Below are 27,531 nucleotides of genomic sequence, written 5' to 3' on the forward strand. Positions count from 1 at the left end.
TGTTGGATGGACACAGTGGTGGAGAGTGGGTGGCTGCCCTGCTCCCTCCCCTGTGGGCACCAAGAGACAAACCAGCCCACTGCAAGAAGGGAAAGGAATCGATTCTGCTGTATGGGGTCCAAATAGTTGAAGTATTTGTCCAGAAAGCCTCAGCTGCTGAACAAGCAGTTATGTGAAAGACCTTACGGGCTGATTTTTTTTCCAACTGCTTTTAGTGAACAGCAATTGGCATGCAAATAAAAATAGGAATAGATCTTATGCTAGCTGAAATGCTATGAAACAGTTATATTATTAAAAGTAAAGTTTGATGCTCCATTAGCTCATTAAATTAAATTACAGAGTTTACTTTTTTTTACTTTAATGAAGTGTCAGTAGTACTGCATTTCTGGGAGAGTTGTTTTCGATTGATTGCTGTTTGTGCTGTTTGGAGGTTGTGTATTGTAGGTGTGTATGCAATTTTACAGCTATGCCAACACGTTTTATAATATAATTTTACATGCAAATTACAGCTATATAGTTTAATGAGCTATTCTTTTTTTCTTTTTGCAGCACCTCCAGCCATTTCATCCAATGCACACAGAGTGATTTTTTGGCTTACCAGACTTCAAACCATTAGACCACCAAAGAGCAGTGAATTAACACAGTGCAAGCAATGGCAGCAGTGGCCTCGCGTGTCAAACCAGAACGAGAATTGCGCAGCTCTCAAATATCAAACTTTGGGGCTGATTCATTCAGCGGGTCTGTGACCTGACAAGGCAGCATGATTAATTGCACACATATTCCCTCTGAGGTTTTCCTGCTCATGCTTTCTGCAGCAAAGATTGTTAGCTTGACAGATCAGCATAGCAGCCTCTTAAGATGCCAGAAAGGAAAGCTGTTGGTTTCTGATTGAAAGTTAATAGAGGAACAGCAGCTGTTCCACACTGAGGGGAAAAAAATCCCAAACCAAACAGGCTTTGATTCTCAGAGAAAACCACACACAGGAATAAGCTGATTTTTTGATATCTCTGGCTATGGGATTTCTGTCAGGGATTGAAAGACTATATTTGCATGATATAATAGGAATCATAATTAGAAATTCAGCTGTGCTTCCTTTCATCTGATTATTGAAATATAAGCCGCAGCATCAGTGTTTTTCTTTTCTTATTAAACACTGCTCTAGGTGTCTCCTCTTCCACGTGTTTGTTCTTGATACTTTGGCCATTTAGGCTGAAGTTTGCAGAAACCCTGATTTGGCAGGCAGCTCCCACATTTGCAGGGTGAGCAAAGACGCTTGCACAGCACTTCCCCTCTGTTCACAGGCAATCCACACCACCCTGCTGTCGGACCAGCCACACTGCCAATTTTAAAGAGTTTTCATTTTTCAAGTAAGCCTTAGCAAATTGCATTAGACACTTCCTCAAGAATACTGAAGCCCTATCACTTTACCTATTAAAAGGATTTGAACATTGACCAGTGTTTCCCCTTCCACATTTCCCAGCTGGACTCTGACAGGATAACACACGCTTGATGGATGCTTTCGTGTTGTGTGAAATGGGCTGAGCTGCGTGGCTGCCCTCTGTGCACATTCCTGCTCCTGGGCATGACACCCAGCCTGGCTCAGCAAGGAGGGTTCCCAGAAGCAAACTGCAGAGAGGGAGAACCCAGACGGCAGCACCAGGCCTGGGGTGGGCAGGGCAGGCTGAGCCACAGCAGCAGATACATGGAGAGCTCTGCACTCTCACCTGGCAGATGCCTTTGCTCTGTTCTAGGACAAATCCCTCAAAACACATTGGAAGTGCAAGTCTGGAAACTGAGACCTGTGCTACCTCCCCACTGCGCTTCCCAACCTGCATCCTGCAGCACACACCAAAGAGCTGAGTTGAAAACAGACCTTCAAATCCAGCAGTCTGTGCTGGACCCCTGTCAAAGGGCTGCATTTTTAGCACAGATTATGGGTAATGATATTCTAAAGTGCCCCTGGATTCTCCCATGAAATCTCTCATCTGCTCTGAGTTTGATTTAAGGTGTTCATTCAACAGTTAAATTTTCTAACTTTGTGAAATCTTGTCAGTTACTGTCAACACAGAAACACACAAGCAGGAAAAAGGCAACAAAAATGCTTCTATTACTACAACTTTTAAAATTAGTGTAAGAAAATAACAGAGAAAGATACTGTACAAACAAATTGATTTAATTGCACTACATGAAAGAAAAGGCAGGTCTTACTGAAGTGGAGCAGTAGACACATGCCAGAACAAAATTCCTCAAAGAAATGGCATACAAATATTGAATAAAATGCAGCAGCCAACTCTGCAGATGGCTTTGGGAAAAGCAGCCGCTCTGGCTGCAAATATGTTTCAGAGAATACACCACAAAACCTGGAAATCTGCAAAGCCAAGGAGGAAATCAGTGAATAATCCGCTAGAGGGAAATCCCCAGCTTCCACAATCAAGTGGAGGGATTACAAAGACATTTCTAAATCAATGAGGGTTGGGATGAGACAGAAGACAGAATGTTAAGATTTTGAGTTTTCCCCTTAGCATCACATACTGCCATACCAAGCATATACCTACTGCTGGCCTTTGGATACCAATTTAGATATTTAACTTGGGTTGTTAATCTCCCAGCAAGATCATTTAATATCGTCTCTGTAGCCATTACTTTCTTCCAGAGGCCTTGCAAAAGGCGTTTCCAAGAGATGTAAATATATGATTGCCAATCAAGTGAGCTACATCCGCTCAATTTGCTTCTTGCCTTTGCCTCAGAGAACCAGCTGTACGAGTCACTCACAAAAGCTTCTGGAGCAAAGCAAGAGAGGATTTTGTTAATCTGGATTTGTGAGCCCCAAGCTACTGATTTAAAATTTCATGATGAATCTGTGTCACTGTGTATTTCCTTCTCCCTTGGGAAAACAAAGGATGGATGTATGCAGAAAATCAGGCTTATTCCTCTTAACTGCAAGAAGCTACCAAAGAGAAATAAATGAAGAGAATTTGGCATCACCTTACTCAGATAACCAAACCACCCCACACCAGCAGCTTTATGTGATTTGCACAGTTAGATTAAGTAATATATATATATTAAAAAATAGCAACCAAGCCCTCAAATCAGACACATAATACAGCATTTCTGTGGGTTGCTGAGGCAAGAGAATCACAGTGGATGCAAATAAGGCCACAGCACTGAGATATGAGTGAAATGAAACACAGCGTCCTTTGCAGGACAGCTCTTTAAGAAGTTTGCAGGCTTTCCCTGAGAGCTCACAACCTCTCTGCACCCAGTGTATCCAGGAGTATTCTTTTCAGTAGGCTGAGACAGAAGGTACCAGTGTGAGCTAGACAGTAGGCACCCTCAGAGTAGTGCTGTTTAACACACAGAATTGGAAATTTTTCTTACAAAAGTATTTTTTCATCTACAGGACTGGAGATGTGCAAACAATGCCAACTGGATCTTTGATACAGAGTAATGTGCTAAGACACATCAAGTTCCTTCCCTTACAAACATATTTCCTTAACTTGCTTTGAAGGAATAGCTATCCCAGTGTGGACTGGGACCAGAGGACACTGCAAAAATCACACAGCAAGTACGAAGGGAAGCAGCAAATGACCTCCAGTCACTCTACTGCCCTTGCCATGCATCACCCTCATCACTGGGCACCACCGTGTGTACAAGAGGTCTTAGGGAAATCAATTCTAAAACACACAATACAATTAATCTGAAAAGGGCACTGGGCAATACAAGCAGGTTTGTCATCGTGCCTTGTGCCAACTAAGCTTTCAGGCTTTCAAATCTAGCACTTTTCTTATCCTCAGGGAATATTTCTGCTATGTGTTAAAATCACAACCAACCCCACGGTATTTACGCATAATACTAAGAATATCAGAGATTAGTACAATGCACAGTATGTTTAGAATTGCAGAATTGTTAATGTAGATTAAAGTGCTTTGCCAGTAATCACTCACTTTCCTGACCAAGCCACATGGCTTTTCTATTTTGCTGCACTCCAGCACTGCCAAGCTGCACAGCTGGTCCCGGGGGGGCCAGCCCTGTGGGGACAATGACAAGTGCCATGAAACTGCCCTGGCCCCAGCCCCTGACTATGGCACACAAAAATGTGCTCTGGGAGGCTGCCAAAAATATGGAACTCTCTGTGCTGAACAAATGGACTAGAGCTGGTACTCCCATCACACACAGCCAGGAGCTGGGGCAAGCAGGGAAAGCAGAGCCAGCAAGATTCCATGCCCACACTGCCGCGTGTTTTGTGGAACATCCCCTCGGAGGGGGCCTTCATGGAGCCGGTGGGACTGGGAGAGGCAGCTCAGCAGCAAACACCCACAGCCCTACAAGAAGCTGATGTCCTTCTCTGGTGGTGTGAGTCACACCAATGACACACAAGCTCTCCTCAGCAAGCACTCAGGCACTGCACTCTTTGGGCAAGATGCTGGTAAAACAAACTCACGTAAAACCATTGCTGTAAAATCCCTGCTCCTTACAGACTGAAGCATTCGTGAAGAAGGTATCTGAGAGGGGACAAAAAAACTAGGGACTGAACACCACTGAGGCAATAAAGTTAGATCCAGTATTTAATCATCTTTTCCAACTGTTTCATTTTTTTTAGAAGTATTTCTGAGAGATTTCTACATTTCATCACAGTGAATGGGTGACAATGAAAAATTTTGTCTAGACAGAAGGTAAAGTTTGAATTTTAAAATTAAGTTCTACACAGTGGAAAATAAAACAAATCAGCACAATATTACGTTTGCCTTAAAGCTGAAAAAAAGAAAAAAAAATGAAAAAGAAAAAGAACAAACAAAATGAAACAAAAAACCTCCCAAGAGTTAAAACTCCCAAACCAATAAAATTTTATTATTTTGGAAATATGCTCTATCTAAAGTAAATATTTTAAATATTTAATATTTAGCAAAGATCACTTTGTGGAGATGAAAGTAACACCATCAGGGAGTTTTATAAACTGTCTCAATTACTGGGTAGCTGCTCTTCAGCACTAACAGCACACAGCATATTTGGTGCAGAGTAGATGTTCTCCTTTTTTTTGGTAGAATATACTTATTTAGTGCCATAGCAGAAGAAGCAATTAGCTGGCATTTCACGGGGCAGTCTCCCAAGAACAATCCTGAGACAAGAGCAACTCCACCACATATCAGACCCTGGAAGGAGACGCAGCTGGGTGCCCCCGCAGACCTGCAGGTGTGTCACGTTGCCCCACCCGAGACCTTCTTGCAGGTTTTTCTTTTCTGTGAGCAGCCTTGCCACTCACAAATGCTTCTTCTTTTTTATTGCCTCTGCCCTGACAGCCAAACTCTTGGCACAGATGGTCAGGACCACGATGAGGACTCCAACCAGGAAAGTCACGACGGGCCAGAGGAAGCAGTGCAAGAGAACAGTCTCATCATGGGTGCGCTTCAGCATCACATCATCCGGCCTGTGAAGAGGAGGAACACAAGATGGAGAAGATATAAATCAACATCATATCATCAAATCATCATAAGTGGAAGTCATCTAACATGGTACGAATAAAGGTGTTTTATTCGCCACAGTGTTAGACAATTATTAAGTGGTGTTAGACAATTATTAAGTGGACATTTCATTTACTGCTTGCATTTGCCTTTTTATCACCAACACTCATTGCAGATTGTGAGAGCTTTCCACAATCTTGTTTACAAGATTTCCACAGCCTTGTTTACAGGCTGACAAGTTCATTTGGATTAAAAAAAAGAAAAAAAATAAGAAAGAAAAAAAAAACCTGTTGGCAATTTACATCTTCTAGGAAATATGGTCATCACAAACAGCCATGAGAGATACAGTATCACACTGACTGTGGATTGCAAAACCACTCTGGTAAAAATGTAATACCAGGCAGCATTTATATATTCCTACCTCTAATGTTATCAAGTCCTGTGAAATAAACAGTAATTAAAGCTTCATTTTTAGCTTTGAGCAGGGATGTGTCCATGGAGCTACATGGAGGCTCCTGATGAAGCAAGCCCTGGCTGTGGTTTGGGTCTGGGCAGGGAGAGCTGGTCCCTGTCCTCAGCACTGGACTGCTGGTGGCCCAGCTAGCCCAGCAGCCTGCACAAAATCTGTCCCATCGAGGACTACAGCCTGCCCAGCTCCTTCCCAGCAGTGACTGTTTCAGCAATAAACTGTGATTTGGGGCTGCAGACAGCAGTGCATCAGTACACTTGAGTAGGCTCCTACAGGGACCACTTGTCAAGATTTCCAAGAAGGTCTGAACCTCCTTGCCTCCACCAGCAGCATCTCATACACAGTCATGGTGGGGTCTGAGAGAGGTTTATGCATTTTCAAAGGGAAATGGAGAGAGAATTGCAGGCAGAAGCAACTCAAAGACATTTGGAAATTTAGCTGTGCCTTGTATCTGAAAGATCTGCTGTCCATCTGCCTATTCAAGCCTGGGATGTTGTTTGGGAAATGTGATGGCAGGTTTTCCTCAGCTCTGGCTCTTTCTGCTCTCCCTTGCAGTTTAATAGATATTAAATCAGTCCCGTGGTATTTGCACTTTGCTCTTGCTTTCCCTTCTATAGCCAGAGACACACAGTCTGCTAGAAACTATCTGCAAAGGAGAGAAACAAAACTGTCTCCAATTAGAAAAATATCTATATTCTTAACTCATGTTGGTCCTCACTTACATTGAACACTCCCACCACATGCTGTTTTGTCAATGTCATCTGACACTCCTTGGAGCAACAAACCTCACAGCTTAAAATCCTGGCAGCCCAGGCTCACCCAGCAACATCCTGGGAATCCAGGTCCCCTAACACAGGGGCACATGGGAGCAGATACCTGTTCAATGACCATGCTCTCTCTCCCTCAATAGCTTTATCCTGATCAGAAAGTAGCACTAAGAAAGAATTCTCTGTTGGGGAAAAAGAAGGAACTCTTCTTCCTTCACTCAGAAATTGAAAGGAGATGCTTGCAAATCTACAGTTTTATCCATCCTTAAAGAGCTACCGGAGCTAGACTGCCAAGCTACTCCTGATGCCAGATTTAATTACACCTGCATTTGCATTTGGGGGTCTCACCCAAAATTACTGTGTGGAGAATCCTCTGCACTGTGCCAGCCTGAAAGTCCCCAAGGCCAGTACAATGCATCTCTCTTTGTTTTTGCAGTAAGGAGCAGAATAAAATTCTGATTGTGAGCAGCTCAGCTATATAAAATTTGAAATTCAGCAGCATAAAAAATACCAATAGAATCCCAGGTGTATTCAGTAGTAGAATGCATGAATTCTGCCCAACCAAAATCCTCCTGATATATAAGCAGGCACAGGTGTAGACTATAAATTGAATAAAGCAGTATTAACTTGATGGGTGCAAACTCACCAGCTTGTGCACCTGAACAGAGAAATCCTTTCACAAGAGGTATAATGCTCCCTCACAGTTACTGTATCATCACCTGTGAATAACAGTGTTAATTGTTAATTGCCTGCCATAAGCAGGCAGCACTCAATCTTCACAGCTCTGAACTTATTACTGACATCGAATTTTAAGTATTTTTAAAGTAGATGTTACTTCAAAACTTAAAGGAAAGGAAGTGATTGGGGAAAGTAAGATATCCTTTTGACTGAATTTAATGTTTTGAAAAACATGGTTACCAAAATGGTAGCAGCAATGGATGTCAAACACTCAATACATATGACTGTGACTTAGTAATTTAAAAGACTTTCCCTTTTGGAAAAGAGTCAGACAAAGTCTTTCAGAAAATCCCGAGCTGAGGTTTGGGTTTAGATGGGTATTACTGCTATTTTTAGGTGCAGCAAGAGTCCCTGCCCACTGGTGTGGTCTCACCTTGATTCCTGTGCGCAGTTTTGGGTGCCACAATATAAGAAAGATGTTAAGGTGTTGGAGAGCAGTCAAAGGAGAGACAAAAGGATGGTGGAGGGCCTTGAGGGGAATGTGAGTGGTGGCTGAGGTCACTTAGTTTGTTCAGTGTGGAGACAATTGAGGAAAGACCTCGTTGCAGTTACTTCCTCACAAGGGGAGGAGGAGGAGCAAGCACTGAGAGAACCCAAGGAAATGAAGCTTTGTCAGGGGAAGTTCAGGTTGGATATTAGAAAAAGGTTCTTCACCCAGAGGGTGGTTGGGCACTGGAACAGGCTCCCCAGAGAAGTGGTCACAGCACCAAGACTGTCTGAGTTCAAGAAGCATTTGGACAGTGCCCTTGGCACATGGAGTGACTCTTGGGAATGGTGCTGTGAGGGTCATTAGCTGGATTCGATGATCCTTGTGGGTGCCTTCCAATTCAGAGTATTCTGTGATTCTGTGGCACTTGAAGAACAGTAATTTAACTCCTTTGGGTGTACTTGGCAAAGCTAGCAGTTTTGACTTTTCATGCTACTTTTTTATAGGTGAACCTGCCTGCTCCCACAGTCTGAAGGCTTGTTGTTTTATTTGGAAATAGAAAGGAAAGGTGCTCTGTCCCCAGGGGAAGACTTCTCATGGTAAAGACCTGTCTTTGCTGGGAAGCCTAAGAGCATCACTCCCCTGGTGCTGAGGCAGTGATGTTGAGCCCAAAGGAGGTATATCATGCCTAGAAACACATTTCTTTTCCCTGTGAAAATCAGCAGATACACTTAAACTTGTTGCCTTGCTCCTGTAAGTACAGTATTTTTAATAAACCTATCTTTGGTCTGTGACTTTATATAGTACTTCAGTTCAAAAATGTTGGCAGAGGGGTTGTCCATATTCTCCCTAATCTTGATTATTGGCAGTCTCTTCTTCCTAGCAATTCTGCCATTCAGGTTTCCAGTAAATGCAAAGCCTCTTGAGGGAATGCACCCAAAATCCTAACACCAGTTATTCATGCACAAAACAGTGGCAAAGGTAGTGGGACAAAAGGGGGGAAACCCCCAATGATTGCAAGCCATGCTCAGGCATTCAGACCTGGTTCTTGGTGTGAACAGTGGTGGCCACTGTGCAGCACCACCACTGCCCAGCAGCAGTCCCAGGGTGAAACAACAAAGAAACTGAAAAAAAAATAATCCCCGAGGAAGTCTTTGCCTTAACCCTGAAAACACAGCTTTCCCTTTCACTGAACAGACAAGAAGGAAGGAATTTTGTCCTTATTGCTAAAAGGTGAAGCCAGGGCTTGTTTTTAGCAGGACTTTGAGCTCAGGGCTAGACCCTTGTGGAGCTTTGATCAGGGCTAACTGGATTAGTTTCACCATACAACACATCCCTGTTAGGTTCTGCCAGGTAGTTCAAACAGACACCAGGTAAAATAGGCCTCCATCAGAGCCTTCAGAGTAATTACTGAGCATCATGGGGAGAATTGCAGCGCAGAGATTACCAAAAAAGTCATGCAGGACCAAAAGGTTACAGGCACATAAACATTTCTGTCATCACTTCAGAACCACACTGTGAACCTTATGCTGCACAACAATAGCTGACAGAGATGGAGGCGCAGCGTAGGGAAACCTTACAAATATTTTGTATTCAAACAATGTGGATTTAAAGATGTTTGCAACACACTGATTTTTTTTCCCCACAGATATTCACATCCCTTTGCTCTGACAAGCAGTCATTTTTTCCTTTATTGTTGCAAGATGCAGAGATCCTCAGCTGGATGGCTGCCTGCAGAGGCAGCACAGCATCTTACTGACACTAAAGTCCTTTCTCCATCAGGCCCAAGCTCCACAGGTGGAGGGAATTAATTTAGAAAACTGTGAAGTAACAGTGCAAACCAAGACTTATGCTCCAAGATTTTATGGATGAGCAGCCCTACTACCTGAGCATCCTTGGCTTACACACATAATTTTACTGAGATAAGTGGGAACCCTGCAGGGCACCCCAAAAACATAGAGGTTGTCACTAATCCCTTGATGGGGTTTGCTCTTCAAACCTCTGATGAATTTGTGTACAGCATTCTGCAGCAAACACAGAGGAGTTTAAAGCATGGCTGGCTCATCTGCTGTGCCACAGCAAAGGAAATACAGAGCATTCTTGCATATGGGACAAGCCCAGAGTTAACAAGCAATAACACCACATAAATCAGCCATTAATTAGAAATTACTTGATGCAGGTTGTTCTTTCTGTCTCTACATGGCATGAAACTGTGAGGTCTGAGCTCATAGCAATCTTAGTTTCTCTCTTTTTGTTCTTGTTGTAGATGTCAATGAGACCTGGAACAGGAAGAAATAAAGGATCTCCCCTTTCCTGCCTCTTCCAGCAGGCCTCCCACTTTAGGGCATGCAGCTGGGGCTCTGGTTTGCATGAGGTCATAGGTGCAGACCCCTGGGACACTCGGTGTGAGATCCAGAACACCAAAGCCCTAGAGTTCTGTGCCTTCTCAAACCTTTGGCAACAGTCTGAGAATTTCATCTGAATTTGTCTTTTACTTTAAAGTCTGGAGCACTAAAGGCTGGTTTCTGCTGTGCTGCACTTCCTTCAGACTTCGGTATCATCATGTCACAGACAGACACCTTCACCAGAGATCCAGAAACCACCTTCCCTGTGCAGCTTGAACCCCTCGTCCCAAAGCTTGTCAGAGATGAGTAGGACACTAAAGTTAAGTGGCTACAGTGGCAAAGCAAAACCTCACTCTTTAGTAAAGCACTGAGCTCCAAGACAAGCTGCACTTTGATTCCCCAAGATAAGGCAGCTAATAAGTCATGCAGCTAATTTTGCTGGGCAGTTTGATTTACAGTAACTAAGAATGGTCAAAATTGCCAAGTCTGCTTCTCATCCCTTTTGTATAACTTTAACTATAAGAATGGCATCCCTTGTTTTCATCTTTTCAAAGAAACCTGTTGAAACCACCAAACTGAAAGGGAGGTGTTACCCAACAGTGCACTTTTCATGCAGCAACAGTTCTGACAATTAAGTAAATTCGATTGAGAGGAGACTATGTTCATTCATTGCCTGTATATTCACCTAGAATTTTATTCTGCTGTTTCAAAAGAGGGAGTATTAATATTACAAATACTACATTATCTAAGGAACTGTTTACTATGTTTTGCACAGACTGACAGAGAACAGTTAGCTTATCCACCCAGTGAAAAAAATACTGTCAGAAAATATGCACACTTCTATTTTGAAGGGAACAGATTTCTCCCTCAGTTTGTTATGGGTTCTTTTTACTGCTTTGCAGGCTGCTTAGTCATCATTGCTCTAAAAGTATACCCAAGCAAGCACATTCCTAGTCAGCAGAACTTATCTCCCAAGGCTCATTGCGATCTCCAGAAGAAAATAGATGGTGTACACATTTCGGCTTAGACTATCTTCTAGTATATCTGGCAGCAAGCCTCTCTGATACTGTGTATGAATTGTTGCATGATCAGCAAAAGGCAGTGTTTCAAGGCAGTCATTGTGCTGGCAAGAACTTTTAGCAGTACAGGATTCAGCACCTTTAGGGAAGAAAACCCTTCCTGAGTGCTGTGCAATCCTTCAGTGCCAGCTTACATAAAAGTCAGACTCTAGGCAGCATGCAGCCTCAGAAAAGCTTTGTCTTTGCTTCACCAAAATCTAATGTGCGAATCAGCTCACAAAGCTCTGGACCCTAAACACCTTTACAGGACAGAAATAAACATCTCCTGGCATCTGACCTGTATCAGGCATTTACTTCCTGTTCCTGTTTCTCTCCTCTGACTAAAATAGTTAACTTCCACATCATCCTTTCCCCACCAGTTTAGATGTATTCTAACCATGACTTGTCCTGCAGACAATCCCGTGTTTCTGAACTCTCCTGCTCACTTGGGCAGTGAGTGCTGCAAGTCCCAGTTCTCAGGAGTACAAGGAAGTGGTAACACCTGGCTGCCCAGAAAAACCCTAATCATAACTCTGCTCCTGGTGACCAGATCCAAGCATTGGCACCTTGTGGACCAGAGGAATCCCAAGAAGGTCCTGACAGGTCTGATGTCATCAAACAGTGCTCTAAGTTTTAACCTCCACATGCTGTAAGCAATGGTTCCTTCCCCTCTAAAAAATGTTACTACCAAGTTTTGGTGGTGTCCCGCTGTAAAGAGTTAGCTAGGGACAACAAACTCATCCTGGACATGCTGACTAGATCTACAGTCTCTCCTGTTATAGCCAGCCTAGGACAAACCTGAAGTCCCCAAGGCACTCAGCAGGACACCCACAAGGGTGTCAGACATTTATCAGCCTGCCATCCATTTTCCTCCTGTTTGTCTTTTTGAACTTAAATCTCTGGGGCCAACACTCCCACACTGAGCCCAGAATGGCACCTGCAAGTCATGAGCTATTCCCTCATCTATACAACTGCCAAGTGTTTGTGGGATAGGACTAACCTCCTCCTGCAGCCACGTTACTTTTATTTCCTGGCATATCACCATGAGAAAGAGACAGGAAAAAGGACTCCCTCTCCTTTCTTTACTGAAGGAAGGAAGGAAACCACACGTCACTCCCACACACACGGAAGTCACATCAACACTGGCAGTAAAAGTAAGAACTGAAACAGAAGGGGTTACAACTTCAGAAGAGCATTTGTTACAACTTTCTACTCTGCAAGCATGTATGAAACCTGGCAGTTCTGTTGCTGTTTACGGCACATAGTTGATCCACTGAGTTAGTGTGTAGCATTTACTGATCTCCCCTTTTCTTCCATGAACACAGTAGGGTTTCTTTTCTGTGGAGGAAAGGAGTGTTAATATCCACACCAGAAGTCTATCATTTGAGTGTTACAAGCCAAGATGCTGTTTGCCATAAAAATTGCATGTTTTAAGGAAAACTTTTCCCAGAGTTTTGTACTTTTACTTCAAGTGCTAAAAATACTTATTTCCTTTCTCTATAGCTTTTCATCAACAGAGCTGTCTTGCAAAGTTCTGCACTGAGCTCTGTGTGATAAACCACATTGCTCTGGAGGGGGGTTGCTGTGTGTGCATATACATATGCATGTGTTTATATCTATTTTCAAACAGAACCAAGGGACAGCTGTTAAGCAGATGCAGAAGCACTTCTGCCTAGCCAAACAGAGATTACTCACCTCAAGTGCTGGTTAAAATAGCATGTAAATGGTTGAGAGCCCACTTTCTCTTTCCAGTATTTCTGCTTGTACGTGACGTTCTCAGAGTTCTCCTGATCGTCTCTTGCACAGGGAGGGATGTATGAGCACTGCCAAGACACATTGCAAAACAGAGTTACTGCTGTGCTCAAGAACGCAGGGCATCACTTCTCTGTGATTTCCCCATGATACCAGCATGACTGAAATGGACAGGAAATAATAAACAAAAGATCCAACGAAACAGAAAAGAAATACTAGCTGAACTTCAATTGCTAATTATTCTGCGCAGGTACTGGAAAAGAATATAGTAGCATTCAGAAAGAAAATAAAGGCTTTGCCATGTTTGTTCCACTCTTGAACCAAACCACCTCATAACATCTTGGGGTTTGGCATGATGAATGTGAAGATGACCATTTCATTTTGATGTATTCCTAGCCAGCTGCATGGATTGGATTTTAATAACTTCTGGTTTTCAGTGAGGCATGTAATCATAATGTTTGTTAAATATCATGCTAATAAATAATCCAGACTCCAGCAAGCTTTCCCAGATGCTGGGATACCTGACTAATGTCCACTGATAAAAGAAGGTATTCTTCCACTTTTACAACACAAGGAAAGAAGAAAAAAGTTCACAGCCCTGCTTCAGCAGAAAGGTTGAGCATCTGCTTCTGCTGTACAGAAGTCAAGGAGAGTTGAACATGCAGCTGACCTATCTGCAGATCTCATCCTCAGACATCTGCTTCAAAGCCCAGAATCAAAGGAAATCCCTCCCCCAGCTTAGTGCCCTTGGGACTGGGCTTTCAGAGGCTCCCCTTCAGGTCACACACACACACAAACCTTGTTTCCAAGTCTTTGACACACCACCCTAAAGTCCAAGACACAAGCAGTTACACAACAGAAAACAAACAGTGCGCTGAATCAAGTGTCAGCATTATCAGAGCACAGTGTCCAAGCACAGTCCCTCTCATTTTTACCAGGCATCCATATAGGAGATCACAACAGGAAGTGTTGACCCACACTGAGCAGCACAGCTTAACTGATCCTCCCACAATACAGAGGCTTTTCACCCTGAAGAATGTATGGACACCAAGGCTCCAGGTGCACACACTGAATTTTAATTCTTTTAAAACTGGGAGCAGCAAACAGAAGAAAGTGTGACTTGGAAGGTAGCTAAAAAGCCTCCTACTTAGGAAGGGTGAGGAAGCAGGAGGTGAAGGGTGTGGGAAGCCCATAAAGGGGGCCCACATATGATCACAACATTAATTTCTCCACAGTATCTTGAAGGCAGTAAGAGCAAAGGGAGTGATACCCTCTCTAACATGAGAATAAAGATCACCCTGACCCACCGTGCCTAGTGAGTGCTTCCTCTCCTTCTGCTGAGGTTTCACAGGCACCTACCTTGCCCCCAGCTGCACACTATACCTAAGATGTCCAGACCTACAAGTCCGTGTTCACCATACAACAGCTTGAGGGTTTGCCATTCCAAGGGCAAAGGAGAAATGTCAGTATTTTATTCCCCTGATTATGTAAAATCTGACCACTTCTGTCAGCACCTGCAGTTGCTGCCAGTGTCTTGCATGCTTCAGAATGAAAGAATCTGCAAGGTCTTCCCTGCTGCTTCCAAACTGAAACCTACCTTTTCCACATGCAAGGATCCCCATTCTCACATGGACTCCTGTCTGTTGCCATGGCACAGAGCTCCCTTTAGTTCCCTGTTCACAGGACCCTGAACAAGGATTGTCCCACTGCTGATGAAGGACAGAAATGAGCAGCAACACCACTCTACTTCAGAAACCAGAATGCAGGATTTATCACATACTGTTATTGCCATCTTAGATAATATTCCTTTGTCAGCAGATTCTTGGTCTGATTGTCCCCTTTGGAAGCATCAAACACCCCCCTTTTTCCTCCATACTCCCAGTGCACAAACACATCTGTGCAGCAGCTGGGCAGAGTCAGCAAATTTGGCAGAAAGACACCTGAGAGCACTGCTGGCTCTGCTCTAGCCCCCTGACAGCACCAACATGCTGCACATCCCAGCTGGTCCCCTCCTCCCTGCTTGGCCCGGGGTCCAGCATTTCCAACATCCTCCACTCTGATGTTTTCCTTCATGGAGCATTTCCTGCTTTGGAAATGGCAGCATATCCCACGAGCTGAGCACTCACTGCCTACATCTGACTGTAATCACCACTGGCTCTTCCCGAGCCCCCAGCTTGGAGGTAGCCCCAGCTTTTAGGGGCTCTAGAAAGAGCTCCCAAACCAGCCAGCATTTAGCCAGTGCACAAAATGCAGAATTAGACAAAATAGCTAAGTACCAATAGACATTATTTTGCCTAAACTCACCCAGCTATCTCAGAACTCCTATTCCTTTGTTAATGGCTCCAGTACACATATTTCCTCTATAATCTGAAATGTTTCTTTCTGCTGGCTGAACCTACTGCTGTCCTCTGCTATGAAAGTGCAACTGCCCCGCCAGTCCTGGTAAAATTTTCTCTGGATCCTTCAGAGACCTTCCACCCCCACAAAATATGACTTGAATCCTTCACAAAGTTCATAACCTGGTGAACTGTTGGTTAGCCCATCCTGAGTTTCAGGCTCAGAGCCAACCAAAGAGGTCTCTTTTGCAGGAGATGTCCATCTGAACAGGCGAGTATCAAGCTTTAACAGTCTCCCAGGACATTTCATCACAGAGTACTTCACATTTTTTCCCATCAGTCCCCATGCTGTTAGCTCAATATAAAGATATTAAAAATGGGGTTTTCAGGGCAGGGATTTTTCTTGGTTTGGAATACATTTGGAAGACAGTTTCTCCAGGCAACATTTCTGTATTTTCCCATGCCAATGTAAAACAGTGTATGGGAGTATTGCCAGTACCTATGGAGGGACACCTGGAGGCTGGGCACAACAGTGAATGCTTTCCATAACTCAAACTTCACACCAGTCTCTGCACAAGTAATCCCAGTTGACAAAAGCATGCTGGATACATTTCTACCTCTTTATCTTCATGTGGGAAACACAAAGGAGGTACTTGGGGTGCCACAAATTGATGTGTCCTCGCTGCTTCAGCCTGTTGAGGATTAACAATCTTGAAGAGAGGAGTGGTCTCCCTGTCCAAATATGAATCCCAGGCCCCCCCTGAAACATCAACTCAATGGGACAAAGGCCTTAAACCACAGAGAACACCCAAGGTGTAGTCCCAGAGTGAACATACCAGCTGCTGCACAAACACTGGTGCTTGTTTGCCTCCCCAAGATGCCAGCACAGTCCCCACCAACCCAAGGTCCAACCCATGTAGCAGGTGGGTCTCTCTTTGCTCCGCCTCCCAAGTACACTCCTAGGGCACTTTGCTTGACCAGCTCCATCACCCTCCAAAGCAGATCCAGCAGGCAGATGAAAGGGAATCATATCCTCACAATATTTGCTGCTGTGAGTTGGTGGATGAATGCGAAATAATTTCCACTTCGGCAATAGGCAGTTTCTGAAACATTAATCCTGTAGTCCTCCCTTACAAGACATGGCATGAAATACTGGTGTCAAAACAGAAACATGTCAATGGAAAGCCAGCTAGGACACCAGTAAAAATATCAGTGAACAGCTAATTCATCTTTATACCAAGGTTTTGTAGGATTTGTATCTGTGTTAGCTGCTGGATTGTCCCACTTCAGTACCCCTGCAGATGCCTGGGAAGACTCCTGGTCCCTCTGAACACTTCATGTGGGCAGATATTCTTCCATATCACAGAGAAAGAGCAGATGCATGAACATTTGACTATCATTTAAGCTCCGGGTTGCATTTCATGCTTTTCAAATATCAATTCCTGCCTAATTCAGTTTTTAATTAAAAAAAAAAAAAAACACATCAGACTACACAGACTACAAGACAAGTCCAAGAAAGTTTGAGATACAAAGAGACATCCCAGCCCAAAGCAGAAGCAGGTCAGCCCAATAGAAGACAAACCAAAGTAAGTCAGGAGCAAGACTTCAAACTCATTCCAAGTGACATGTGGAGGACCATCCTCCCGGCTCCTGGTGATCTATGGGACAGAGCATGTACCATTTGTTTGGTGTGGCAAAGCCCCACAGCACGTGCTGGAGCAGAGATCCAGCTGCAGCCCATGGTGGACCCCACACCAGAGCAAAGGGATGTCCAAAGGAGGGCCCACATGAGAGCAGAGCCCTGGTCAGACCTGTGACCCTATGGGGGACCCATGCTGGAGCACTAATAAAGAACTACAGCCTGTGGGAAGGACTCACACTGGAGCAGGGAAAGAGTGTGAAGAGGAAGGAGTGTAAATGTGTGATGGACTGATCACAGCTCACATTCCCTGTCCCTCTGTGCCACTGGGAAAGAGGAGGTAAAGAAAATCAGCAGTGAAGTTAAGCTCAGGAAGAAAAGATGGGTAAGGGAAAGGCATTTTTAGATTTGATTTTATTTATGTAGTACCCTTCTCTGATTTAATTTGCAATAAAGCAGATTAATTTCCCTGAGTAAAGTCCATTTTTCCCATGACAATAAAGGGTGAGTGATCTCTCCCTGTCCTTATCTCAACCAACAGGCCTTTTGTTATATTTTCTCTCCACCTGAGGAGTGACACAGCAGCTTGGGTGAGGACCTCAAGTCCAGCCAGGGTCAAACCACCACACCAAGAAATATATGATCTTCTCCTAACTTTGTGTGTGCCTCCATTCACCACTGGGTTACCTTCATGGCATGGAAGGGAGGAAGTGCTGCCACAACCATCCCACTGGGGCAGGACACGAGCAGGTGGGCTCGCTCCGTCAGTACAAAAAATTGCCCCTTCCCAGCTGAGTGTCCTGAGGGAACTGGAGCTGAGCACCCTGTCTGGTTTCACCTGCATCTGTCAGTGCAGATGATCATCATCAGCACAACCCATCAAGAGTGATCAAACCCATGACCCCTCACAGAGATATGAGGCAGGGAGTGGTGCTCCAGGTGAGACTAGTGGGTGATAGGGTTTATCCATGGCCCCTGGGCCCACTTCCAGAGGAATTGCTAGGCAGCATCTGCATAGTTTGCCTGTCACAGGTACCAGCCCAAACACAGATCTGAATGCCTCACCAGAGGCACCAGACTCTCACAAAATTATTGTGAAGTTATGTTCTGTTATGAAACCTCCTCTGCCATGGGTCATATTAAGAGAGTCCAAAAATTAAGCCCAGTTCTATTTACAAGTGCACATCATCCTGTCAGGTGGAGCCATTACACGGAGCAGTGTGACAGGAGCACGGGCAGGTGTGGAATGCAGACAAGAGGCAGCAGCTGCTTTGCTCCCTTGCCCAGGGATGCATGGGGAGAACCTGCTGCACAGCTGCTAACATCTGCCTTACCAGTCACTCCCCTAAAAGGTTCTTTGGCAAAACAGGGGGCAATTTCTTCCAGCCCTACACTTGACTGCAGATGTAGAAAGGGAAATGTCTAAAAAGCCAGAGAGCAGACCTTTGCAGCAGCTGACAGCCCCAGTCATTTTCCCCAGGCAGAGCTATGGCCTGGTCCCTGCGCTGGCTGTACGCACCACTGACGTACCCGATGGCTGGAGAGTGATAGAGACAAATTGACTTTGGAATTAATCCTGCTTAACCCTTATCTCAGAGATTATTATTGCTATCAAGGCAGCTGAAGAAAGACTACTGTCACTCCAATAAATTTCTTCCTCTGAGACAGCAATCAAAAAAAACAAAAAAAGAAAGAAATCCACTGATCACTCAGACTGAACACAAATGTAATCGTGTCCGGTGCTTTATATATACATTCCTGGATTAACTCTGACCCAGCTATATAATCTTTTAAGAGCTAAAATGAATCCTGAGCTGTACAATGATGTGATTATCTTAGAAAATAAGAGAAGAAAAAAAATTTTTTCCTGCGTCTAGAAGAAGGTTTTTCCTCACTAGAACAGGCAGATTCATATCTGTGATATGTTTATATGTCAGCCCACTCTACAACAGAAAGTAAAAGATTTTTGATCAAAATCAGTCACTGAGGATTTTGGGGGGGAGTAAAGCTGCCCGCTGATTTAGTACTGTGTGTTGTAAGGAGCATGAACTATGCCTTTTCCATACTATTGATACACAGGGAAAAATTCCTACCCTATAAAGAGAAGCAGTTAAGCAGATAGTAAAGTTTTAAAACTATTCAAAACAAAATCAGTCTTTTTTATCTCTTCTAGCTAGTTTGAACTGATTAACATGTTGTGTGTATGTCTAAGTGCATGAACCCAAGGAAGCATAGTGCAAAAGTAGGGAAAATAACTAGAGCACTTTTTTTTATACACAGTTTTCCACTGAGATAAATTCAATTACTACCAGTTAAGTGAAAAAATGTGTCCTTTCTGCTTGGTCATGTCTGGTAAATCAGATTTAATCCTCAGCAATCAGTATCCCGGGGTAAACAGCGCACACTTAAAGATGCAAGATGGAATGTAAAGAAAACAGATTATATGTGTAAAAGCAGGAAAGTAGCACACACTGCCAACAGCCCTGTTTTCTTATTAAGAGTTAACACAAAATTAATTGTTAAACCAAAACAGTTTTCTGAGTGACATTTACAGGCTTTACTTCTGAAGCTCAGAGTGCCCCCCTGCAATTGCAACTCAGTCCTTGGGCAGGTGCAAACCTTCTCTTCCCACCACACTTCCAGAAAGGCAGAAAAAAATAGGGTCAAGAAGCAAAACCAGAACAAAATGAAACACTTGGACTACTCAGAAAGGTGTTGCAGTTGCAGTCCAATCTGAAAGCTGCTGCTGAGCCTGTGGATGCTGCCAGAGCTGCTGAGCTCAGGCACTCTGGTGGCAACCAGCACTCACCTCCCTCCTTCCATCTCCCAGCTCCCATCCTTGCTGGAGATGCCCACAACAGAGCCGTAGGGCCGTGCTTGGGGAGAGCCACACTGCATCCTCTGGAGAGCCTCATCATCTTCACCCCATATTAAAAGGGCAACTTTTCTCTGCATTTTACCAGTTACCCCCTGCCCACCTGAAAATGGAGAGATGTTTAGAGAAGTCCTGCAGTTTGGACAGCTAGGGCACTCCTGGCACACCTCTGTCACCACAGTCCTCTCCACAGGGAGCCTGGCAGCAGCACTCCCAGGAAAAGATTTGCAAAGCTCCCTCACGGGCCATTTCATCAGCTTTGCAATCAGGCTCCATCCAGCACTGCAGCTTCAATCACTCATCACTTCTGAGCAGTGCCAACAATTTAATCTGAATCAGATTCACCATCCTGTTACTTACTCTGCTGATTTTTACCCCAACCACCCTTCCAAGCTGCCAAGGCGACAAAAGCAACTCTGACTGTGAACCTTATCCTGCCTTCGAAGGGACAGAGCACACCACCACAAGTATGACTGAGATGTGAGGCTGCACACCCCAAATGGACACTCAAGCATGCTTCCCAGCCCCTGCAAACAGACCCCTGCATCGTGCTTAGCATGGCCCTTGGCACTGTGTTACATCCACATCTCGATCAAAGCGCTGAAATTTCCTTCTCCAGTATACTCCAAATTTCAAGTTTCTTCAGGAGTAGGAGGATTCTGACACATTTTGTTTCTTCTTCAATCTGCTTAATAAGATCTCCTCTGCTCAAGTGCATGCTGTCGAGGCCATCTTTACCCAGCATAAAAAGAAAAAAGGAGAAGGCATAATAACTGCCTTTAAGGAAAGAGAAAGCACAAGTCACACATTGCTTTCAGACTTCCCCAGTTTGCTGGAAGATGCAGTTTTCACGAATTCTTCATTTAGTCCTTTCTCGTGTGGGTGATGGAGGAGTTTAGGAATCCAAACAGCACGGAGGAAACTTCTGTTTTGGTGCAGCCCCTTCCCCAGCGCCCCGCCAGCAGCAGCTCCATCAGCATCTCTCCGTGTGCTTTGGGGAGCAGCACTGCCAATTCCTTCACCCTTCTGGACGGGCAACGCGGCGGCAGCGGGCAGTGCCCGAGCAGACAGCCCTCCGGCGGCAGCAGGAGCTTCTCCTCGGCCCCCACCGCCGTCCCGTCCCGGGGCTCCGGCGGGGCGGGCCGGGGAGCGGCAGCGGAGCCCCCGCCGCTCTCCCTGCGCTGCCGCCCGCCGGCTGCGCTCCGGACGCGGGCGGGACGGACCGGGAATGGGGCTGGCCGCGGAGTGTGAGAGCGTGTGAGAGCGTGTGAGAGCGTGTGAGAGCGTGTGAGAGCGTGTGGGAGCGTGTGGGAGCGTGTGGGAGCGTGTGTGCACGTATCATACCAAGTATATACAGTGCAATACACTATACAGCATACTATATACACAGTATGTTACACTATGCCCTATAGAATCACAAAATATCCCGATTTGGAAGGCACCCCCTGGCATCATCAAAACCAACTCCTGGGGCTGCACAGGCCAGCCCCGAGTCACACCGTGTGTTTGGGAGCAAAGGCTGCTTGAACTCTGTCAGCTTTGGTGCTGTGACCACTTCTTTGGGGAGCCTGTTCCAGTGCCCAACAACCCTCTGGGTGAAAAACCTTTTCCTAGTATCGAGCCTAAACCTTCCCTGAGATGTGATATATAAATATATATACACACACACACACATATATAGAAACACGGCGTATAAATACAGATGTAGAGTGTATAGCATGTTAATAGATATACACTGTAGACATCTACTATACTTTTTGCTGAACAACAAGCAACAAGCAGAGCAGCATTTCGGACGGATGCTCCCCCACTTCACTCACCACCCCGTACCTGCCAGAAGAGAAAGCCCCGCACCGAGCAGAGGGCGGGCGCCAGGAGGGCGAAAGGACCACGGCCCCGCATTTCGGGGAGCAGGGCGTGCGGGGGTCTCACCTTGGGGTTGGTGCGCAGCTGCCGCTCGTCCTCATGGAGCAGGGCGGGCGCGGAGGAGCGGGAGGTGCGGACCAGGACCTGGAGGCAGGGGTAGCGGGCGGTGCCGCGGCAGGCGGCCCCGCAGGAGAAGGTGCAGGCGAAGCGCTCCCCCAGCTGCCGCACCGCCAGCACCGTGCAGTTGGCGGAGCCGCCGCCGCCCCGCTCCTGCAGCGCCGGCCGAAGCCAGCAACAACCCAGACCCAAGAGGGAAAGCAAGCCGGCGGCGATGAGGAGGAAACCCAGCCGCATGCTCTTGTCCTCCGCCTCCGTGTACTCGTAAGCCGCCCGGCTCCTCGCCATGGCCCGGCTGCCGCTGGCATCCGCCGCCGGGCATCAGCCACTGCCATCGGCTAAAGCTCCCGCCGCTCCCCGCCTCCCTCCCCGCCTCCTCCGAGGCTGACTGCGCGTGTAACTAGCACGAAAAAAAAAATAAATAAAAGGAAAAGAAATAGATAAATAAATAAAATGCAAATTTAATCTCGTCTGACCTAATTCAGGGCCCTCCGGGGGTGGAAAGGGACAGCTTGCAACGGGATTATCTGACCCTGGAGATTTGCTGTGTGGAGGGCTAGTCCGGATTAATACTGGGTACCATCATGCGATGTACAATATCTAGAAGAGGATGAGTGGGTGGGTGGGGTCCTCTGGGTGCATTGTGGACCCCCTCTAAGGCAACATCTCACCACTGGCTTGGTTAAGTCCTGGAGATCTTGTGTAAAGTCCTGTTTAGTAACCCCAGGCATCAAAGTCTGCTAGGTCTCTATGCACAGAGGAGGAAACTGAATTGAAATTAAAGAAATTAAACATCTACAAGTGAGAAGGGCTGCTTCTATTTTCACCTTATTAATTGAGAAGGGACATAATGGGAATAAAACAAATGTTAACCTTTCTGGGGTGCAGGGTAAAGTGTTCTGGCTAGCTCCAAAACCAGCATCTGCACAGCAGGGACAGATAACAGATAAGCAAGATAATAGCTATTACACACAGGAATTGTGTTGAACAGGAAGGTATTGACATTTGAAGGCTCTCCCTGAGAAGTACTCTCTTCCAAGCAGGTTTGCAAGAAAAGCAGCTGATTCAAGAAAATATATTTGTTTGACAAATTAAGTTTGGTTATTACCCAGCATTTCCTCCTGTGGCAACACAAGCTCTTCAGTGCCAAAATACCATATGCAGTACTTATATTTGCATTCTGTCATCTTTACCACAGGCAATTAGGTAGAACAAAATGTAAGCCTCAGAGCTGATAGCTGAAGTTGATGACACAGCAGACAAGAAGGTACAGAAACACAGAAAAATTCGGGAAATAGCACTTTCCTATTTCAATCACTTCCCCACTGCAGAGTGTAACGTCAAACTTCTATAAATTAAGCTGATCCATAGGTTGCCCAAACGGACTACTGAGCAAGGTTTGGCAGGAAGGCTATTAAGAATCCACACTGTGCCATGAATATAAATGGATGTAAATACTGTACTTGCTTGCACAAGTGCACTACCACACACCTCTCAGGCCAGGTGCTTTGCAGCAGCCTGCCCTGATTATCAAAGGGTTTCTGAAAAAGTATACCAGCTCTAAGTTCGGGACTATGGGTTTTTTACTTAAACCTGCCATAGGTGCTTATACTAGAAACTGAACTAATCTTGCTTAGTCCTTGTCTCTGTTCATCCACTCCCATCATCAGGTTTGGCTGCCAGCACTTGTGGTGACAGCAGTCTCTAATGGTGGAGACTTGTTGCATAGAGATTTCATAATATAAAAAATTAAATTGTCATCAGGTCAATTGGTCACTTACCACCTGAAAGGGAAGCTCCAGCTCCGCTTTCTCAGTGTAAATGAGCTGTAGCTTATTTCTGTCTCACCTCCTGAACAGCTGGCCTTCCATACTTCAACTCGCTGCAATCCCTTGCACATAATGAAGTGCTGTCAGATGGAAATTAAGGCAACAGCTCACTGGGTGACAGAGCAACCTTGAATTAGTCCTCCTGTGTGCATCCAATCCCTACATCATCCACAGCTGGGGAGATGCTGAAGCTACATTTTAACTGGGATTAGCATTCACCTTAGCGTTCACCAGGTGATCTCATAGATTTTGAACTTCTGCACAAACTCAGTCCAGACTCAGTCTGTTTGGATCAACTGGAAGTGAAAAACTATCATCAATGCCTGATCATTGCAGCAGAGTAAAGGGGGCCTGTTGTGAAGAGTTTAGCTCTGCTGTCACCTGCTGAGGGCAGGAGTGGGGATGCTGGCTCCAGGACCACGGGCTGCACCAGGAGCCACCAGGGCTGAGAAAGCTGGCAAATGAAGTTCAATGTCTGTCTAAAAACTTCAACAGCAGAACAGGTTGCTGCCTGTTCTTTTGGGCCCTTCCTTGCCCCAGAGCCAAGGGACAGCCTTACCTGTGGCCAGCTGGCCCACCTGGTACAGCCAGTGCTGAGAACACCTCTGGCCTGGTCAGGCACCTGGAGCTGGGCAGCCACAGTGCAGCTCTGCCACCACATCCACCCAGGCTCACACCTCCCTGCTTCCTTGCACAGGCCTGGTGCTGCTCCTTGGGGTGCTGACTGCACCTCTTCCAGGAAAGTGCCAGTAATGAACGGCCTTTTCCAAAATCAAATATCTGTATAAACAAGAGAACACCTTTTAAAAACCAATACTCTGATGGTCACCAGAAAGTAAACTGGCCTTCCACAGCAAGAGAGATCTCTGGAACAACCAAACCAACTCTGTAGTCGAGAATAAGAGCTTGGAGAATACTGAAGGGTTCCCACAGATGTTCATCAATGCCTACACCAGAGTAGTTTTGGGACAGCTGCCTTCCTTGTGCTCCTCATCAGGACTGTTTACAGCTGATGCAGGATGGTCCAATCATGAAAATTGGCTACTTCACTGGATTGTTTGCTAAAACCAAGAGTTCAAAATGTGATTTTACAGAAAATTATTTTGGTAGTTTCAGCAGGAAAATCCTGACATATACCCACATATATTAGCTCATTAATACCAAGAGGACAGTATAAAATGCAAATGAGAAACTGAAGCCTAGAAAAATAATACACAAACTTGGTTAGCACTGCTAATCCAGAAGTGAGCTGAATCAGTAACAGCCAAAACTATTGTTCAATGTGCTTTAACATTACTTTCAAAAAAATAAAGTTCCCCTCTAACAGTAAAGTGGTTTTAAGTGGTAAAGCTACTGAAACTATTAAAGCCAAAATTTTAAAGCAAGTTATTCAGCTGCATTTCCTCAGGTCTTTTTAATGTACTGGAAGCTTTCAGGTTTATGGAAATGAGAGCATGCATGCTTGTCATAGAAAAAAAAAAAGACCTTAATTCACATACTACATATGAAAATAAAAGCATCAGTTGTCAATCCAGACTAACTTCTCAATCCAATCTGCATTACCAGAATTCAACTTCTAATAGCATTAATTTTGGGCAGTGGCAAATTTTGATGGACACAATGAAAAGGTACTAGAAAACCAAGCACAGTGAAATTTGGCTTTAATAGCAATTGTATTTAGGATCTGAAACCAAAAGCACTGTCTAGCTATCCCACACTTAGGAGGGCAGCTGTGCATTTAGAGGCTTTTCTTGAGTGTGACAGATAGCAACCAATTTTTCCTTTTTGTTTCATTCAGTGTCCAGCCATGGAAGCATTTTAAATTAGAAGTTACCAGGAACTTGGGGGGTGCGGGGTGAAGTTTCTTTTAGGTGACTAGTCACTTTAAATGGTATTATTTAGAAGATGGACAGCCTTCTTCCATAGCCATGGCCACTCAGGAGCCACTCAGGACCAAGCTGATGGCCCCACACACCTCTGTTTCCCAGCACTGCTTCGGTCATGCCAAAGACTGTGTCTGGTCTCTTCATGGTCAACAGAAACAGTCCCTCAAGACAATGTAAAAATCTTGCATCTGACTACAACACACAAATTCTTATTTGGATACATTCTCCCTTTTTTCATGGAAACTGTAAAATGGAAACAAACGAGTACAAGAAGTACTGGCTTGGGGACAGAGAGGATTTCAGACATGCCATGCAGCCAAGTGACACGATCATACATCTTTGTAGTGTAAAAATGTCACAGCCATGAGGGAGTGGTGTGGTGAGTTGTGAATCCTGACACAGGTGCACTTGACACTTCATTGAAGCTCACAGTCATGTGAAAAAATATTTTTACCCGTGTGAGTATCTGCAGGCTTCCCTGGATTACTTGGGTCTTCAATTAGATTAATCAAGCCCATGAAGGTTCTCATGAGCTTATGTATTTGTGGCAGCAGGCACTAAGGTGGAGGAGACTGATTTTTCTCTTTGTTCATTTTTAAACACCCCAGTGGAGCATCCCTAAACTTTTCCTGCATGACTCTCTGGTGTACTTGATTTTTCCACAAGCAGGGTGGTTTGAGTAACAATTGTTAAAATATGAAGTGTCTTCTACAATACCAGATTGTCATCAAATCAGTGAAACTTAGGTTAACCCTGCAAGTTGAAGGCAGGGGATTTGCAGAGAAAGTGGAGCTAACTGTTCAATAAAGATTTGTGAACAATATGTAACAAGGACTACGAAAGCATGTTGGACAGGGCAGAAATAGGAATACTTCTCCCTTCCAAGGACACTGGGTTTTCTACTCAGAACTTACCTTGCACATTGTTGTACAAAACTAGTTAGGGGGAAGAACACCCAGCTCAAATAACAGTATTGTAAAAACAGCACTCTAGTATCTTTCTATTTATAATGTTAGTGGAATGTAAAAACACATTTAATAAGCCTCAGATCTTAACTGTTAGTCTGAAAATCTGCAGGGCAATTCAGTCACCCATTTGACACCTGAATATGTAAATGAGGGCTGAGGTTTTCTTCCTTTCACTAAACAAAAGCTGTATGCTATTTTTTTCAATTTTTGAAATTAATATGGTATCAGCTAAGAAGTGGTTTCAATCTTACATCTTGTTGTCTGTTTATGTCTGTTTCTCTTGCTTCAACCCAGAGTGTAATATTCACAGATTTTAAAGTCTCCATATATGCTTATTTAATTGATAAACAAAAGCCAGACTGTTCTGCCACCTGGAAGGAGCAAAGCACCAGCTCCATGCTCACAGGTGAGAAAGACTGGGCAGTTGAATACAACTGCATCATCAAGTACCTTCTGGGAAAACTTATGTTCCCAGTTTCAGCTTAGTTGTTTTAAAGTGTCATAGGTATTTACTATTTTAATGTAATTGATCTTGGTCCCTTTACTGTATGCTGTTTATTTCCATGACATGAGAAATAATTACATTTGATTTGAAGAAGGAAATATCACTTCATGAATCCTTACAAAAAACCAAAAAACCCAAAAAACCACAAAAACAAAACAAAACAAAAAACTAAAACAACCAAAAAAAAACCCCACAAAAAACTCCAAACCTTTGGAAAATTATCGTTCTGAAAATTTATAAATTTATGTTTGGATAATCAAATATATGTTTGAATCTGCTTTGGTTTGAGAAAAAAAAGCCACCATCTTCTTCAGTTGTGTCAGTTATATGGATTATAACCATTCTTCTTTCAAGCTGGGAAAACTTTGCTTTAATAATAGAAAAAAATATAATCAACAGGCTTATAGCTTCATGTTTACCATCTTAAAATAGATATTAAAAAAGCTCAGAATTTAAAATTTGCCATACACCTGATACAAACCACAGCAAGGCCAC

The 27,531-nt window shown here is 44.5% G+C and overlaps 1 protein-coding gene across 1 annotated transcript; it reads right to left on the bottom strand.

The window, feature by feature from the left end:
- Positions 1-4,552: 4,552 nt before the first annotated feature.
- Positions 4,553-22,192, bottom strand: KCNMB4 (potassium calcium-activated channel subfamily M regulatory beta subunit 4). The gene is made up of 3 exons (XM_033058267.1): positions 21,798-22,192; positions 12,959-13,086; positions 4,553-5,425 (listed from the first exon to the last, which is right to left on the bottom strand). Exons 1-3 carry the CDS (start codon positions 22,134-22,136, stop codon positions 5,257-5,259), a joined length of 636 nt encoding a protein of 211 aa, XP_032914158.1. The 5' UTR covers positions 22,137-22,192; the 3' UTR covers positions 4,553-5,256.
- Positions 22,193-27,531: the final 5,339 nt, after the last annotated feature.

This window comes from Catharus ustulatus, chromosome 4 (assembly GCF_009819885.2).
Source record: "Catharus ustulatus isolate bCatUst1 chromosome 4, bCatUst1.pri.v2, whole genome shotgun sequence".
NCBI classification, from domain to species: Eukaryota; Metazoa; Chordata; class Aves; order Passeriformes; family Turdidae; genus Catharus; species Catharus ustulatus.

Excerpts from the sequence above, each read along its gene's own strand:
- KCNMB4 (XM_033058267.1), bottom strand. The coding sequence starts at position 22,136 with ATGGCGAGGAGCCGGGCGGCTTACGAGTACACGGAGGCGGAGGACAAG. Across the intron at positions 13,087-21,797 it reads AGCTGCGCACCAACCCCAAG|TGCTCATACATCCCTCCCTG; the intron begins GTGAGACCCCCG and ends GTGTCTTGGCAG. Across the intron at positions 5,426-12,958 it reads TATTTTAACCAGCACTTGAG|GCCGGATGATGTGATGCTGA; the intron begins GTGAGTAATCTC and ends TCCTCTTCACAG.